Genomic DNA, 17,312 nt, shown 5'->3' on the forward strand with positions numbered 1-17,312 from the left:
CTCGCCGCCGCCCGGCCCGCCGCCCTCCTCCCGCCCGTGGCCCCGCCGCCGCCGCCGCCGCCCGGGCCGCCCGGCTCGCTTCCCTCCGGGGAAGGGGAGGGAGGAGGGCCCCGCGGGCTCGGGGGGGGTCGCCCGGCGCGGGGTGTTGCGGCTTGGCCCCCCTCTTTGCAAAAAGCATCAGCAGAACCGCGCACGGCGGCGCCGGCCGCCCTCGTCTCCCCTCGCGGGCTCCGCATGCGGGGAGCTCGGATGTCCGGTTTCCTGTGAGCCTTTTACCTGACCCCGTCGCCTCTCCCTGGCACTGGCCGGGACAGCGCCGCGCCGAGTCGGGAGCGCCGAGCCCCGGCCCCGCTCCCGCCGCCGCCGGCTCGGCCCCGGGGGCTCGGCGAGGCTCGGTGGGGAGAGGGCCGCGCAGGGAGCGCAGCGGCGCCGGGGCGCCCACACCCCCGCCCCCGGCCCGTCCACCATGCACTTGCTGGGCTTCTGCTCCCTGGCGTGTTCCCTGCTCGCCGCTGCGCTGCTGCCTGGTGCGCGCGAGGCGCCCGCCGCCGCCGCCGCCTTCGAGTCGGGACTCGGCTTCTCGGACGCGGAGCCGGACGCGGGCGACGCCAAGGTAGGTGCGCGATCGCGCGCCCCGGGCCGGCCGGGGTCCTTGGGGGGCACTGCGGGGGCTCGGGTGGCTGAGGACCCAGAGCCCGCGCGGAGCCCATGTGCGTGCGTGTTTCCCCTCGTGCGCGCTGGATCCAAAGTTACCGAGCAGAATGTATGCTTCCTGGGAGAAAAGTTTTCTTCCCCTTTTTCAATTAGAAAGTTATTGCTAGGTAAGAAAGCAAGTTACAGGAGTGAAGGGCTCAGGGAGGTGGCCGGCGATAGCGATCACAGCACGTACTGGAGAGCAGTCCCCACGGGTGCGCCGAGGGGGTCTTGAACCCGCGCGGAGAGCGCGGCTCCGGAGAATCAGGGTTCATCCCTCCCGGGGTGCTCTTTTCTTCCCCTGGCAGCTTAGCGGGACTCCAAACAGCTTCTGGGGCTTGGACGACCGGTCCACCGAGGCTTACTTTCCTGGAGTGTCCCTACTATGCGGAGCACCAGGCGCTGTGCGCGATTTTAGAAAAAGTGTAAAGGAATTTAGTACCCGGACTTGAGGGCTTAAGACTTCAGATTGTCTTGGAGAAGCTAGTCAAACTTGAGATGCAGCAGGCTCTCATGGAGACCACTCACTATCAGGCGTGACTTTTCAACTCCATAAACTGTGCGTTTCTGAAATCTGGTCGTAAAGTACTGAAAAGAAAGGTGGATTGTTTTGTTTTGTTTTTTACATAAGAGATGTTTCCCTCTGCCTAAAGATGTTGCCAAGATACTTTTGAGACATTCTGCTTTTCAAAAAGGAGTTATGTTTGTGCCTGCTTCTCACTTGCTCTTCTAAAAGAGTGTCTATTTACCCAAAAAGTTCAGATCTGACAAAAGGATGGATAGTATGCTGAATATTAGAGTTCTTGAACTCCTGTAGAAGCTTTATATTCAACATGCTGTGGGAAGTCTCAGTTCCGACGCTTGCAGTGCTCCTGGCTGGAACTAGCGTGCAGTACTTGATTCCAACTGAAGGCGAGAGAAGTGTCACTGGTGTGTAACTGTCAACTCTGAGTTGACTTTATTGATTAACATATACTGAAATATGTAGAAATTAAATTGCCCTCCCAGTTATATTTCGAAATACCTTTTAAGATTGAGAAGACTAATTTTTAAAAACAAAACTACCTTTGTATATAAATTTTGGGAAAAAATTCTAAAACATCAGACTTTTGTAATTCATTGTAGGGATTAAGGGAAAAAAACCTATGAGTAAAAGCAATATACGGTATATATACGTTAAATTGCAGAACAGTGCATTATGTGAATTGTAAAGTAATTTTCAGCACAGATGCTTACATGGGTATAACTACTGTCGTGAGAATGTCTTCCTGTCCTTAGATGCCATAAAAATGTAGTAACAGACCAACTAAGACTTGCTGTCATTTAATGCCTTCAATGTCACGATTATCTGTTCACTTCTATTTCTGTAAAGTCAAACTATTAAAAGTATCACTTAGTAAGGCAACACCTCTCCGTTGCCTATGATAAGTTACTTTGGTTTACAGCAAGAAATTGTGAAGCAGGAAGTAAAAGGAGAAGCTTTTCCTGATAAGCCAACAGCCCACTCGTATGAGAGTCACTCGCGGCTGGGTGAATCCTGAATGAATGCGCTTGTGTGTGCGCATGCGCATGTGTGCGCGCGCGTTGTCTGCAGTTGGAGGAGAAAAGTTAATTTATTTTTAATTTTCAAAATTGCCTTCATTGGAGATGTAATCACATTTTCCCTTTGCTGTGAGAATCTTTATGCGTTTCTGTTTGCTTTTCATATTTGAACATCGTTTCTGTGTGGTGAATGTGGGTTGATATTCTGTTTGCAGTATGGACTCTTATTCACGTGATGAAATATCTTTTTTTAGATATTTAAGTCTCTGAATTCCAGAGACCACAAGGCAGTGTATTATTTCTGCAATAAATCTTCCCCAGGGCTTGAGTAAAGGCTTGACGGGACATGTGTCATCAGTGCTTTCAGTGAAACTGTGATGTCCTTGCCATGAAACTGCCAAGAGACGTGGTCCAGAGACTCCATGTCTCTCCCTAGTGGCCCAAACAGGCACCTCATTTAGATGTAAGCCCCAGAGAGGAAATGATTGTTAACTTTTTGTGAACTCCGTAAACCCCAAGAGAGATTTCATAAGGTAAATAGAAGACTCGAAATGTATGTAATCCCCATTAAATGCAAATTTTTGGAAATTTACACTCAAGAAGTATTTTTTTTTTAAGATTTTTTTTATTTTTTCCTTTTTCTCCCCAAAGCCCCCCGGTGCATAGTTGTGTATTCTTCGTTGTGGGTTCTTCTAGTTGTGGCATGTGGGACGCTGCCTCAGCGTGGTCTGATGAGCAGTGCCATGTCCGCGCCCAGGATTCGAACCAACGAAACACTGGGTCGCCTGCAGCGGAGCGCGCAAACTTAACCACTCGGCCACGGGGCCAGCCCCAAGAAGTATTTTTTTAATATTCAAAAAATACAAAACAGATCACAAGCTATGAACCAAAATTAGCCGTCCAGTCCTTCACCTCACCCTTAAAGCCATACAAACAATTGAATGTAAAATCACAAAGAGAAGCAAGATCTCCTTGTTCCTCAACTTATATTTGCATTTTTTTAGTTTCCTTTTTCTATTGATTTGTGGTTGTTGACTTGCTAAAACAATGTTAAGTGTTTCTCTCAATGATGTTAGTGTAAGCAAGTCAACAGCGGAAAAGTAAAGCTAAGTATTACCTATTATCTACTTAAAATTAACCAGGCGTGATGGGGAAAGAGAAGAAGTATTTAAAATTATCATCAAACTAATGAAAACTGCAAAACCCAGAAAAAGCACTAGATTGCTAACTACAATCATTTACCACCATGAGATTAGGTAGAGTTCACTCTGGTTGGTTGGAGTTGAGAAGTTTGATTTTAAGAGAAAAGTTAGTCTATGATGAAAAGAAAGGGAGAATTACTTCATATCATGATATATACTTATGGAGCTTTTATTACAAAAAGTGGCTTGGACTGGGCATATAAATACCTGGAATCATATGCTTTTAGAGTTATAAATGCAAGGAGAGCATATCTTACATTGCAAATGCCTTTGGTAAAGATTGAACTGAACAAAAGAAAGCTTAGAGATTTATAGTCTTGTGTCAATTAAGTGAATAATCTAGAAGATCAAATACTATTGAATAAACAAATATAACATCTTATTTGCTGTTTTGCATAAATAACTTTATCCCTACATTTATCATTTGAAAGCAAAAGAAATAGATTAGCTTAATATTAACACTAATTGCTTTAATGAGAATAGCTATTTTTAATTAACATAGTAAAAGCACATATGGTTTTTGGTGACCATCACAAAAAACTTCTAATAATGAAAACTAGTTTGCAATATGTCAAATTTTCTTTCTCCATCCTTTATAATTCTGCATACTTTTGTACTTATTTTACATTTACTTACTGTTTAAAATTAATCAGTGGTGGTGTTTTTCAAATACTATCTGTGTGCTAACTGCATCAGAATTCCCTAGAGGTCTTTAATTTTTTTTTCTTACCTGAGACCAACAAAATCTCTGGGCTTGGGTCTAAGAATATATATTTTTAATTAGCATTCTGTCATTCTCATGCATGGTGACAATTTTAGACCCACTGACCTATGGTGTATAACAGTGACTAATTTCATTGGTTTTATCATCTTCATTGTTTAATTGATGAGTTTGCAAGGTAATCTGTTAGGGATGGGGCATCTTAAAAGATATAAGCCATTTTTTGGTCTCTTTGAGGAACTTCCAACTCAAGTAGAAAAAATAAAGGCTTATGCACAAAAATACTGTGAGATCTCAGGGGAGAAGTACCAGAGCATCATGTGTGTCCTGAAGTTTGGGCAAGAGAGTCATCCATGTGGCCTGGTTGGGTAGGTGCCTTGACATAAGGCAGAACTTGAGTTGTACCTTGGATGAGAATTTCCAGCAGATGACTACATCAAGCATAGGAATCCCCTTCATGTCTTAGATGGAGTAAGAAGGTGAGAAGGCAAGTAGAACTGTTTGGCTGAAGCTGGTGGGTTATATAGGGTAACAGTGAAGACTCTTAAGTAAGCATAAGTTTGAGAGATGGATGCGGTCACATTGTATATGGCCCGAGCCTGTTTAAGGAATTTGAACATCATGCTGTGGGTCCTGAAGGGTGGTTCATGATCTGAGCTCCTGAAAGACAGGTAGTAAGAAGAATGTTGAAATCATTTATGAGATTGACTAGAGGTCTGAAGGACTTTTGTTAGGGGCATCGTCTAGTTCAGAAGCAACCGTAATCACCTAGCAGGGAAGTAATGAATAGTCAGAGCAGAAGTGGGGGCAGTGGGAACAGAAGAAAGAGTGTTACAGAGGAAGAACCCATAGATCTGGTGACTGTTGAACATGAAAGATAAGCGAGTGGGGGAAATTAACCTTGCATCAATGTTGTAATCATAGGAAAATGTTGGTCCTACTTGTAGGATTAGAGCATTTCAGAGAAGAGAAGAGACTGGCTTTCATGGATGGATGACGGATGATGAAGGCATTGTTCCATAAACCACTTAAGATTTTACTAGACGTAGGAATCTTTGGAGAAACAAAATAAGCTTTACAATCTTATGTCCCATTAAAGGGGAATAATTGTCTAGGATCAACAGGACTTAAGCTATGTAAGATACTTACAGTATTTGAGCATTTGACAAGTGTTATTACAATCCCTAAAGGAAAGTTAACAGTATGCGTATCCTATTACCGTGCATTAAAAAATGAAGAAGTAAATTTTATTCAAATGAAATAGGCCATAAATGTGGCTGTAACATTTAGTCATTTACTTGCAGTCTGCTCTTGCAGTACCCATTGCCGTTTCTCTGATCTACTTCTAATTCCCATACTGTTTGGCAGTGCCAACCATCAGTCGTTAGAAAGGAGGTTCAATGTTAGGGAAGTGTGAAATGTTTGTGAACGTGGAAACTTTGGACTCTCTTCCTCTCTTTGTCTCACTCTGCATTAATATGTGTTAAAGGCTCAGAGCTTGACTCCCTAAAACACCCTTTCTGAGGATGGCAAAAGATTGCTTAACTGAAGGATTGGATTCTTGTCCCCCTTTTTGGGTATCTGATTCTTTAACGGCAAGTCTACGGTTGTCATGTTTCCGGTTTGCCTTAGAGCATATGATTCAGTGTTTTGTCAACCGCCTGTCTTCTAAGAGATTTCTGACACAACTCTGAATGATGCTGGGGATATATGGCTTTGGACGTAAAAAGCTCAATTCATCTTTCATTTTGGTTTCTGCATCTTTGTATTCTTTCTTCTGAATTGTGAACAGCTGATTGGCAACCATTTATTCACAAGATGGTTATCATCAAAATTGTAGGAAGCAGTTAGTCACGGCTATCAATGGCATAGCTTTAAGACCAGTGGGTCTCTATTCTTGTCCTTTTGAGTTGATCTGAGAAAGGTGGAAGGTGTCGGATTTGGGAGGTTTCTTTCTGGCTTTCCAGCTCGGGGGCTCTTGAGAGGAAGGTCTTGCCCTCCTTCTTATCAGAATAGGTGCACCTGGAGGGCTGTTTCCAAGCTCTCCTTGGGATGTTTTAGGACACAGGAGCTGGTGTGAGAGGAGTGAGGGTTTCTTGTGCCCTAGCACTGCTGTTGTCTTCGGCAGCCAGAGGGGTCTTCACATGTTCAGATCACTCTGTAGATATCATACACACCTACATTGAGAGTAGGCATTTACCTTATAATTTGGTTATATCTGCAATGTCCTGAGCACCTACGAGTTAATTTTGTTTTTCACTCCACCTCCATGAGATGGATGTTAATACCTTTCATTAAAGATAATGAACCTAAGACTCGAATGACTTAACCAGAGCAAGAATACAGCTTTTTCCTTTTTAAAAAACTTTTGCAGCATGTATTTAATAAAGTATTAATGGATTTGAGCTTTCAGCGTTTGCAAAAGACCCGTAATCCCTACTCCTTTCCTCCTGCAAGTTGTAGCAAGAAGTGTGCAAGAAGCCAGAGAGAAGTAGTACTCTGTAGGGAGGGCCCCCTTCTTATATTTATTGAGGTCCCCATTCCCCATAATGGGACAATCTGAAACAAAGTCTGACTTTCTTCCGGGGTTTACCCCCTGGTGCCCCTCCGACTAAAGAGATCTTAAATGGCCTACTCCACAGTAGTCTTGTGAGAATGATGGAATGACTAGAGGCCTAACAAGAATTCCTGACAATCATTAGCAGTTTTTCTAAGTTGCGCTAATAGAACTTCCAAAAAGATTGTGGTCTTACCTATGCCACATGCCCTTTCATGAATAATTGGATTTAGAAAGAACAAATTTTACTGGCCAAGGCATTATGCCTTCTCTGACTTCCGAGCTTACATTGTTTCACCTTAATTCCTGATAGATGTGAATTTTATAAATACCACATAGGCCTGCCTGCATTTTGTTGCAAAACACATATTTGTAAGTTCATATTTGTATAAATTGTGAATTAAGGTATCATTGATATTTCACATTAGATAAAAACAGATGTAGCAGAGAGCTGTAAACAACAAGGGAGGAAAGTTCATTTGATTTATGACGTAATTCTAAAATTTACTGTGTAATTGTTTCTTCTGAAATGTACTCATGTAAATTATTCAGGTGGTTCCTATCCTCGGTTGATTTACTTTTTTTCACAGTTTATAGTTTAACTGTTAGGGAAGAAATTGTGTTTATTTAATTTGTTTTATAGGGCATCCATCCTAGAATCAATTAAATAGGTGCCTTGAAATACCTTTAGCTGGTGGATTCTTACTGTTTCGTTGTACTGATGGTGACTTCCTGGGTTCCAAGTGTTAGAAGGGATGTGATTCCTTTTTTGCAATTCTGAAATCCAAAAGCTCATTTTCATAAATTATTTGATGCTATAACCGTGATCTGATCTGACATAAAGTTATTGTCTTTATTCTAAGTTTGAATATTTCTAAACTTATTGAAGAAATAGTAATGTATTTATTTATGAGATGCTCCCATAGACCCTGCTTGGTAAGGGGGCGTGGTACATATTAAAATATGTATGCACTGGGTTTCCTGAAAACTCTGGGATCTCAAGTTCATACAGTCCCAAGGGCTTATGGTAAGGGATTGGATTATAGGGCTGTTCTTTCCTAAAGGCCTTTCTCAGTCACCTGATTGCCCCAGTGACTCAAGAAGAAGGTCGTGTGGACACTGCTAACTCCATTTTACCCGTTAGTACCAGGTTTATGTACTTTTTACTCCAGATTCTCACATTGAAGTCTACTTCAATTCAGGGCATTTTAATTAATTCTCACTAGCGGCAGCTTCAGTTCTAAGCAGGAAATTACAATGCAGTGAGCGATGCAAAAAATGCAGAGTGAGTGATTCCCAGCTATAGCAAGTAGATAATCCTTTCTGAGAAACAAAAATACCAGAAATGAGTTACATTATAAAGGCAGACCGTGTAAGAGATTTTGTAAGAGAGTCTCCTGATTTACCAGAAGTTGTTGCCTAGGCGTCTGGGGGTCACGTGGACAGGCCTGGGAAAGGTGCAAGGATGTTAGGTCAGCGGTGGAAAACCAGTAGATGCTGGCTACAGAAACAAGGGAGAGAGGAGTATTTCAGATATTGAAGCGTGAGAGCGAAGTACAAAGGCGGTAATGTCAGTGCAGTCGGCTGTTTGGGGAGCTGGAGTGGACCCCTTTCACTGAAGAGGCCAGAGCTTGAAGGGAAACAGAGGGAAATATTGTGGAAAGTATAAGAAACCAAAGAGCAGGACCTGAGTTTGAGTTTGGGTTGAAAGCAACACGAGCCACTGAAGAGTCTTCAATGATATGCTAAGAGTGGGGTTTTAAGGAGCTTTATCTGGCATCATTGTGCAGAAGTGTCTAAAAAGGTGGATTAGAAGCTGGTCAAAAGCTTCCCAGAGGCAGTTCTCAGCTGCAGGCGTCCTTGCAGTGTCTGCTCTCTCGTTCCCTTGATCACTGCATATGGTGTTTGAACTCTTCTAGATGCTCCCGATTTCTGAGGATGAGAGTGATGACCACTTTGACTTGCGTAAGCACCCATCACCATCCCATCTGGAAACATTTATAAAATATGTTAATAACAGATATCTTTGCTCTTATGGCTCGCATTCCAAACATAGCAATCAGTGTAAACAGTGGTCATGCTTAGATACACACATACAGGCACACACACACACCCACCTCTCAATGGTTCTTCAAACTGCCAACCATGGCTTATGTATTCTTTCCTGCCTAGCTGAATGTTTTTAGACAGTCCACTGAAAGAGAATGTAAAAAAATCAGAATGTATGAGAGGAGAGTCTCCAGAGGGTAAACACTCATTTGTGGATCAGCTGGCAATTAAAAAGAGAGAGCAATAAAGTGTCCTAGTAAATTCCTTCTCTTTAAAATCTTCTTACAAGTCTTCCTCCCAACAATCAGACTAGAAAGGGGGGCAGCAATGAGCTATCAAATAAATAGTATAGGGCTGGCCCCACGGCCGAGTGGTTAAGTTTGCGTGCTGCGCTGCGGTGGCCCAGGGTTTCGCCAGGGTTCGGATCCTGGGCACGAACATGGCACCGCTGGTCAGGCCACGTTGAGGCAGCGTCCTACATGCCACAACTAGAAGGACCTGCAACTAAGATATACAACTGGGGGGATTTGGGGAGATAAAGCAGAAAAAAAAAAAAAAAAAGATTGGCAACCGTTGTTAGCTCAGGTGCCAATTTAAAAATAAATAAATAAATAAATATATAGTAGAATTACTTTGTAGTTGCTTTTATCAATCTTTTTTGAAATGTGGCAGAAAATTTTACTCAAACTCAACCTCAAAAGACACGTTAGAAAGTGGACGTCCTGACAGAGGAAATATTCAGATGTGCAGCCCTGTGTAAATAACGGCATCTCAGAGTTTCAAAGGAGACTTCTCAACAGTTTCAGCTTCAACATTGTCCTTGTTTGGACAAGTTGGGAGGAGACAAATATTTTGGAGTAGATCAGAAAGATGTGGTTTGCAATTTTTATACTTATAAAGGGTTCAATTAGTCATTTATTTTGCAGTTTGTTTTGCCTTAAAACTTGGTCCCCACATTACCATCTCCTCTCCTTTTATGGAGGAGTAATGTAAGCAATTCTAAGTGGTGACTGGAAGCAAAGCCAGCTCTTTTCCTGACCGCGGAACCCATGCACTTTGCTTTACACTTCCTGTGATAGTACCTGCAAGAACTCACTGTCTGTATTTCTGCTTGTTTCAGTCACATAACTGTCATTTGCTTCAGTGACATAACTGTTTGGAGAGACGGGCAGTGCACAGGCCCTGGAAAATGATTTTCAGTGTTTGCATCCTGGCTGTGTGAATTCACATCCTGCGTATGGCATTTACTACCTGTGTGACCATGGGCAAGTTAATTAACTTCTTTGTACTTCCTTATAGAGTAACTGAAGACAGTAATTAATGTGTTTAAAATCATGTAATAATGTAATAATTAAAATAATGTAATAATTATAAATTATAAAATAAAATAATGTAATAATTAAATAAAATTTAATAATTTAGTTATATTTAGTGTAATTAAATAGATATTTTTCTATTTATTAAATTATCAATTATTAATAATTATTTACTAATTATGCAGTTAAGTAAATTATAATTAAATTTTAATTTATTAAATTTATTTAATATTTATTACTAACTAAATAAAATTTGATAATTAAATTTAAAAATAACCTCATAAGTTTATTTTGAGGAATGAAGAATTTATCTAGCTAGCTATCTATATTCCTTAGAACCATGATTGGCACTTAGTTAGCACTCCATACAATTTGGTTAGATAGGTAGGCTTCATCATTAGAAAACTGCCATAGACGTAAGTACTATGCCCTAGGCATATGAAGTAACTGTGATATCCTTGAGAGTGATTCTCCAGCGTCTTCCACCTGATTTATTCCATGTGTTTTAATTGTAACCTTGCTGACAGTTTCTCTGGTTTCTAAAGTATGGGGACAAGATGTAATATTGATGTTTGGTTTTGAGACAGTTGGGGGGAAATCCAGGGTGTTTATCGTTCAGTGTCTGTATTGTGGTCCTGCTTATAATATGTCACCATCTCTCCTGTGTGCCTGGGTTTGTGTGTGTCCTTGAGAGTGACAACCTTGGCCATGGACCACCTAGTCAAGGAGTAGGCCATGATGGTCCTCCCCCAAATGCTCCATACGTAAGGCAGTGGGTGAAAAGGACTTTGGTACACACGGAATTGCTATAATGCCATACAATTTCACATGAACTCGTGTGAATACTTTCAAAGCTTAAATACTTTCAAGTTTAAGTGTCTGTTGAAGAAACAAGCTAATCTTGCTACTTTAGTGTGTGAGCATCTCAAGTCTTTATGTTATTAATTGGCACAGGAGAAATATAAATATGCATTCTAAATTTGCAGTGAAATCATCAAGAATACCTAAAAGATTAAAAATATGTTTTTGCCAAATAAAATATAAAGAAAATGTAGTGGTAGAATGTGACAGGCAAGAGTTAAACTTCTATAAATTTGTTTAGACAAATATGAGTGTATTCCTCCTTGGGGGCGCTCTTCCAGAATTGCAACCAGCCAAGTCTGTCCTCTCTGTGCTGTCCTTGAGAGGAATCATGGAGTAAGTACTTTCCTTCTCCCAGGGTAAGTCTGGTGTACTTGAGGGCCCTAATTTGCTCACAGTAGTTGATTTTGTTTGATGGTTCTGTTTGCCAGACAGACAGGAAACACTGTGAATTTCTTGGTGCTGAACACTTGATGGTGACGGTGGAGCGCTGGAGGTGTGTGAGCAGACAGGAAGAGGAAACGCGAAACAAGTGGTGGACACGGCTCCCAGCTCTTCAAGAGCTAGCAGCCTATATTTTACTGAATCACATCTTGAAAGGATTCCCTTCCTTCAGATTCCAATATAGATGTTAGTTGGAGTATTTTAGGACTTTCAATCAGATGCTATATTTCTAAACAGAGAATCTTTTCCTAACTGAATCTGGAACAAGGATTGAACACTAAATAGGTACTTGGCCAATATGTAAATGAATAAAAAATTAGATCATACATTATCTCTACAAATCTATACATAGCCATGTACATTATCCATACAAATCTTTATGCAGATACTGCTATGATCTTCTTCTAAAGTGGTTTTCATATTTTTTTCAGGATTAGAACTATATGTAATTATATAAAATAAAGCTTTATATCGAAGTGCTGTTATATTTCAACACTTACAGGTTTTCAAATTTAAATTTTAACGTAAGGTAATTTTCTTCACAGTAATTTTTCATTCTCATACAAATTTCTTTTTCTAATAAAAGTGCTGTGCTTATTTTGTCGGGGTTGGAAACAGGATTAAAATGTTGCCTATTTAATATTCTTTTATATGTAGAGGAAATGTTCATGAAATTAATAATACTTTTGCTTTTGTCTAAAATACTTGAGAAGGATGAAAAAATTTAAAAAAAAAAGCAGATTTTGACATCATAGCTGTTGGAGAAGATTCTTGCATATGTGAGAGGTCCCACTCGGAGACAGGCCACACTTGCCCCCTCTTGGGAACTGGCTGGGAGTTTGGGAAGCTGACTTCTTATTGCCTTCTCAGCCAACTAGTGTTCAAAGGTTTAATGCCTTCTCTGAAATGGCAAAAATATTGCCTTACTTAAAAACATGTGATGGTAATGGCCCTGTAACCTTTCCTCAAGAAAATAGTATATTTTCTCTTTTCTTTGTTTATGCTTAAATGGAGTCTATTCCTCCCCCCCCCCCCACCCCCGACCCCCGGCCAGTGTCCATCCCCTGAAACAAAGAGTGGGTAAATTTGGCAAATTAAGTCAGACTGAAATCTTACAGAAAATGGTTTTCATTTTCTTTTAACTGAAGTGACCGCACAGGCAGTGAATCCTATGATTGAATTCTGATAATGCGTAAAAGGGACTATTTCCTTTCACTCAAAGTTCCTTGGAAATAGCCAGTTGATATCAAATGCCAGATGTGTGACTGTTTCAAGCTGCTGTGGTTTCCTTTACTATAATATCATTGCCTACATGGAATATTTTTAATTCTTTCTTTTTGTTTGTGTCCGTTGTGTGTATTTAGTTACTTTGTCCTTTTTAAAGTCCTCTTCCAAGTTTATGTTTTGAAAAATGGAGCACTTAAGTAGAGTCCATGGTTGCTTATGGGTCGTGACATTGATGACATCCCTAAAAAATAAACGAGTCCTTTTGTCTCTAAGCCAAATTATAGTTTTGGCATGAAACTGGTTTGTTGTTTGTTCTTTTTGAATCCTGGGTCTTTCTTTTAATTTTGGTGTCCATCCATGACAAATTAGAAGTTTATCAATTCATGAGTCATGACCATTACACTTAAAATTGGGTAATTTGAAGCTGTTTTAGATACACAGAGTAAGCAAATAATGATGTCATAAATTTTAGTGCAAATGATATTTTTTCCTCCTAAACACTGGCAGCAGTGAGGCCTGCTCTGTTGGAGACCAATGCTGTTTTGCTTTAGAAAAATGTACCTCATGTGTCATGGCCACGTGAGCATAGCATAGTTATATTACTGTAAGATGGCATACTATGCCGGGTAAGTTAGTGAATTAAAGATGGAAATATTTAAAATCGGTGGCCCTTTTTGTGTGGTCCTTCCTTGACAGTGCAGGTTCTTCTTCAGTCTTAAACTGGGGACAGTCTTAGTGTGACTCCTCAAGTCACGCCAAGGACCCTCCAGCTTCCTCTAGCAGAGAACACCCGAGATTCAGATTTTGCCTTCGTAGGCCAGTGTTTTAAGTTAAAGGTGCCCTTGAGTTCAGTGTTAACTTTATGACACCTCTGTGAAGCATCTGCAGGGTGGCAGGAGGGAGGAGAGCACATCGCCTGATTTGCCTTGGGTATTAGCTTTATCCCTCTCAGGGCTGGGCATTCGTGTCCTCCTCTCAGCACTGACTTAGGCTCATTTAAATTTGACTTTCTGTTCAAAAATCCAAATGTTAACTTATAAACTAAGACATTTATGTGCTAAAATTAAATCTACATTATTCACATGAGCTGTATGCTATAACATATGCACATGAGCTGTATGCTATAACATATGCACTGGCTGTTGCACATAGGTATTAAACCCTTGCTTAGTGAATGGGTTATAGATGAGTTAGTAGATATCTTTGTCAAATGCCAAGAAGTCAATTGCCGTTAGTCTGAATTGAAAGCATTCTGGTTAAATGTGTCTATGCTTAAAACCTTCCAATTTGTAATAAAATGTCACCAAGATATCATAAGCATGGATTTTAATATGTTTTGCTATGGGTTTCGTTCGGAACTAATGGTGCTTGAGTCTCTGAAGCTGTATAATTTCACGGGCAGTACATTGGAACATTGTTTTCTACCCATATTTAAGTTCAGTCTTTTCCAGAGCAGTTTCGGGTTTTCTAAGTCTACTGTAATTTTAGTTAATTAAATCCAAAGGGAGCCGTTTTCTTTCTCTGTGGGTGCTCTGCTTCCCCGCTGACATGAGCTGGTCCCATCCTATGAGCAGTAGGAAAAGTGTGCAGTAATTCCAGGAGCCTGGTCTCCCTTGAAGGTTAGAAAGACTCCTGATTTAGAGATTGATGTTTCACTCCAAAGCAAAGTAGCCCCCTTGACCGTGCCCCTGGCTGCTGATAAATGTGGTAAGACTCTTTTATGAAGAGTTTCAGACTAGAATTTCAGACACATTACATACTCTTCTTTATGAATGATATGTTCTTTTCTTTCTCATTATTCTGTCTTTTTTACTCTGGTATAATATTTTGCAGTAATTTTTTTTTTTTTTTGATGAGGAAGATTGCCCTGAGCTAACATCTGTTGTCAGTCTTCCTCTATTTTATGTGGGATGCCGTCACAGCATGGCTTGATGAGAGGTGCTAAGTCTGCACCTGGAATCTGAACCTGCAAACCCTGGACCGCCCAACTGGAGTGTGCAGATTTAACTGCTGCTGTGCCACGTGGACGGCCTCTGCAGTTAAATATTTTTAAACACACTTCAAACAGCTTTTGCTCATTACAAAATAACCATGTTCACCACTGCCAGGAATTATTCATTGTTTATACTACCTTGTACTACAATATATAAATGTCATCCTGTAAAGAATATTAACCTTTATATTGAGATAAGATTTTCTTAGAGTACATTTAAATTTAAATAATTTTTTTGGAAAATCAAATTCCACAAGTTGTCATGTCTCTTCATCTCAATGCATCTTCCCACTATTTTGATGCATAAATGATGCTTTTATTTTATGGTGGCTTCAATTTTAATGTAATATTAGCTGGTTTATGGCTTGAAAAGCTTAGTAGCTTTGCTGCACCCATAAATCCAGAGTATACACTGTATGTATTTGGTATGTGCATTTAGAGTGAAGAACCAGAATTTCTTCTGAACTCTGATCAGTTCTTTCTTTCTTAGTTTCTTTCTTTTGGTGGTGGAGAAGGAAGTCATTCTTTAGCAATATGTATAAACTTAAAATAATTTTGTCAAACTGATTAATTCCATTGCTACAATTTGAAATCGGAAATTTTTAGGAGGCATATCTAGAGTTTATCAGGACAAAAAGAATATTTGAAAATAAGACACTCAGGAAATTGAGAAGCTAAGTTCCTAAGATCTGACTAGATCAGAGGGTGTTTTGGATCAAGCAAATGTTTTACGGTAGAGGTTTGAAGCATGGTTAAAATACATCTGGGTCATGTGTAGTTATCAAAACTTGACTTCCATTCAATGAGATTGGTAATTAAGAGATGAATGGAGTTTATAATAGCCCTTATAAGTCTTCAGTTGTTCAACAAAATAACTTATTCCCAGGTCCCGATGATTCAGTCAAGATTATTTAATTAGGGAATTCCTACTTGAATCAACATTTGATTATAATCGATGTCGTAATGCTAAATAATTTGGGATTGTTGGAGAAAGAATACTTTTTTCCGTTAGGGCATCACAAGGAACAATTTTCCATCCAATAACATTCTTTTCTAGAAGGGAGTCCTATTTATTTATTTGCTTTTATCCAAAATATGTTTTTTCTTTACTTTTGGCATTGTCTTTCTTGCTTCCAATTATAATTGTGAGTAGATATCAGTAGAAATTCTTTGTAACTTCCAGCGTGGTTTACTCATCAAAGCTCACCAGCAAATATGTCTTCCATGAGAAAACTGAGTTGGCCATAACTAGACCATCAACATGTGAAGTCATGTTGTTGTTTTTTTCATATTTATATATTTTTCTGATTAACGTTCAATATTTTGATGATTATAGTTATGGGCAAAATTCAAAAAAATATATTTATTTTGAACTACAAAGAGAAAAGTCATCAAGTTTTTAGATTTGAAGAATTATTTAGAATTTGATTATAACACCAAGCAGAATAAGCTAAAGCACTAGATTTCTAGGCACATTATGACTACAAAATAGGTACCTTACATCTACCAAGAGTGACTTTTGTATTGGTATCTGTCACTTTATAACATTGATTAATTTGTTCACCAAGTAGCTGTTGCCTTCTGTGTGCCCATGTTTAAAGTATTAAGTAAAATCTGAGAAAAACAATTCTATTAAATTCCCAGATGTAAGCGCTTTCATATATTTAAAAGTTTCCTATATATAATAGTGACTCATTTTTTATGGGGCATAAATATAGACAAGAACTTAGACAAAAAGTAATAGCTAGTTATCTAGGCCATTGAAAAACCCTATTACAAAGCCCCTGCAGTGGTTTTAAAATTCAGTGAATTTAAAACATCTCCTATCCAGTAATGTCAAAGTATCAAAATATGAAATTTTTTTTTATTGAAATGGACAACAGTACCTGGATTTATCTGTGATTTAAAACATTAATTAAAGATAAATAATCTAATAACTGTAAAAAGTAATACTTTATGAAACCTTTATAACTTAACAAATCCAAGTTGATCATTTTGATATATACAAAAAGACAAAATCAAACCAAAATAAAACAAGACCCAAGACTTGTATGAATGTTAATCATCTTCTATTCTTGCCATAATCTTTGGGTCATAGCATCATATTTTACTTAATAAAAGACAGCCCGGGAGCTAGGGGTTGGTCTGCTGGGGGTCAGGATCTGCGATGACTTCTCTCTGTCCTTACATGTTCTCCTGTCCTTCATGCTGTGACTTTTCTAAGGTTGGTCTGTAGGTGGCCTTCGCAACACTTTTAAGAGATCACAGGGCACAGAAGTACTGCTCTTTTTCTCCTAGCAAAGACTTGATCCCGTGTTGTGCATCATGCCTTGGTTCTGCTGGTTCCAATTCATTTTCTTAGTGAAATTCAAAGAGTTAATTGGAAATTTTAAATATAGTTGGGACCAAATAGTGTTTGAGGTCTCATGTACTCAGTTAAAAAAAACCCCTCATTTCTCAGCTTTTTTTGCAACTAGTGTTCCCATAGGATAGTTCTGGCCAATGAAATATAAGACAAAATCACGTAGGGATTATGGGAAAACTTCTGCTTTTCTGATAAGAAACTGCCTTTCTTCCTGTATCATTTTCTTCCTTGGAAATCAGAAAATCCCTTATAATTAAAAAAATTTACTTTATGCTTATCAAGAGAATACTTTTAGAATTAGATGGACTAAAAGTTTTAGAATTATTATAAAATTATAATGTC

General features: G+C 39.5%; 1 protein-coding gene across 2 annotated transcripts in view; it reads left to right on the forward strand.

The window, feature by feature from the left end:
• The first annotated feature begins 463 nt into the window (after positions 1-463).
• VEGFC (vascular endothelial growth factor C) overlaps positions 464-17,312 on the forward strand; it is a 115,020-nt gene continuing 98,171 nt past the window's right edge. The window contains exon 1 of one of the 2 annotated variants that reach the window (XM_046648707.1): positions 464-613. In XM_046648707.1, the coding sequence (XP_046504663.1) occupies positions 467-613 (147 nt within the window). In that variant the 5' untranslated portion in view covers positions 464-466. Of the gene's footprint in view, positions 614-1,394; positions 1,624-17,312 lie in introns of those variants that run through there. The other variant, XM_046648708.1, reaches the window with a different exon arrangement.

This window comes from Equus quagga, chromosome 22 (genome assembly GCF_021613505.1).
Source record: "Equus quagga isolate Etosha38 chromosome 22, UCLA_HA_Equagga_1.0, whole genome shotgun sequence".
NCBI lineage: Eukaryota > Metazoa > Chordata > Mammalia > Perissodactyla > Equidae > Equus > Equus quagga.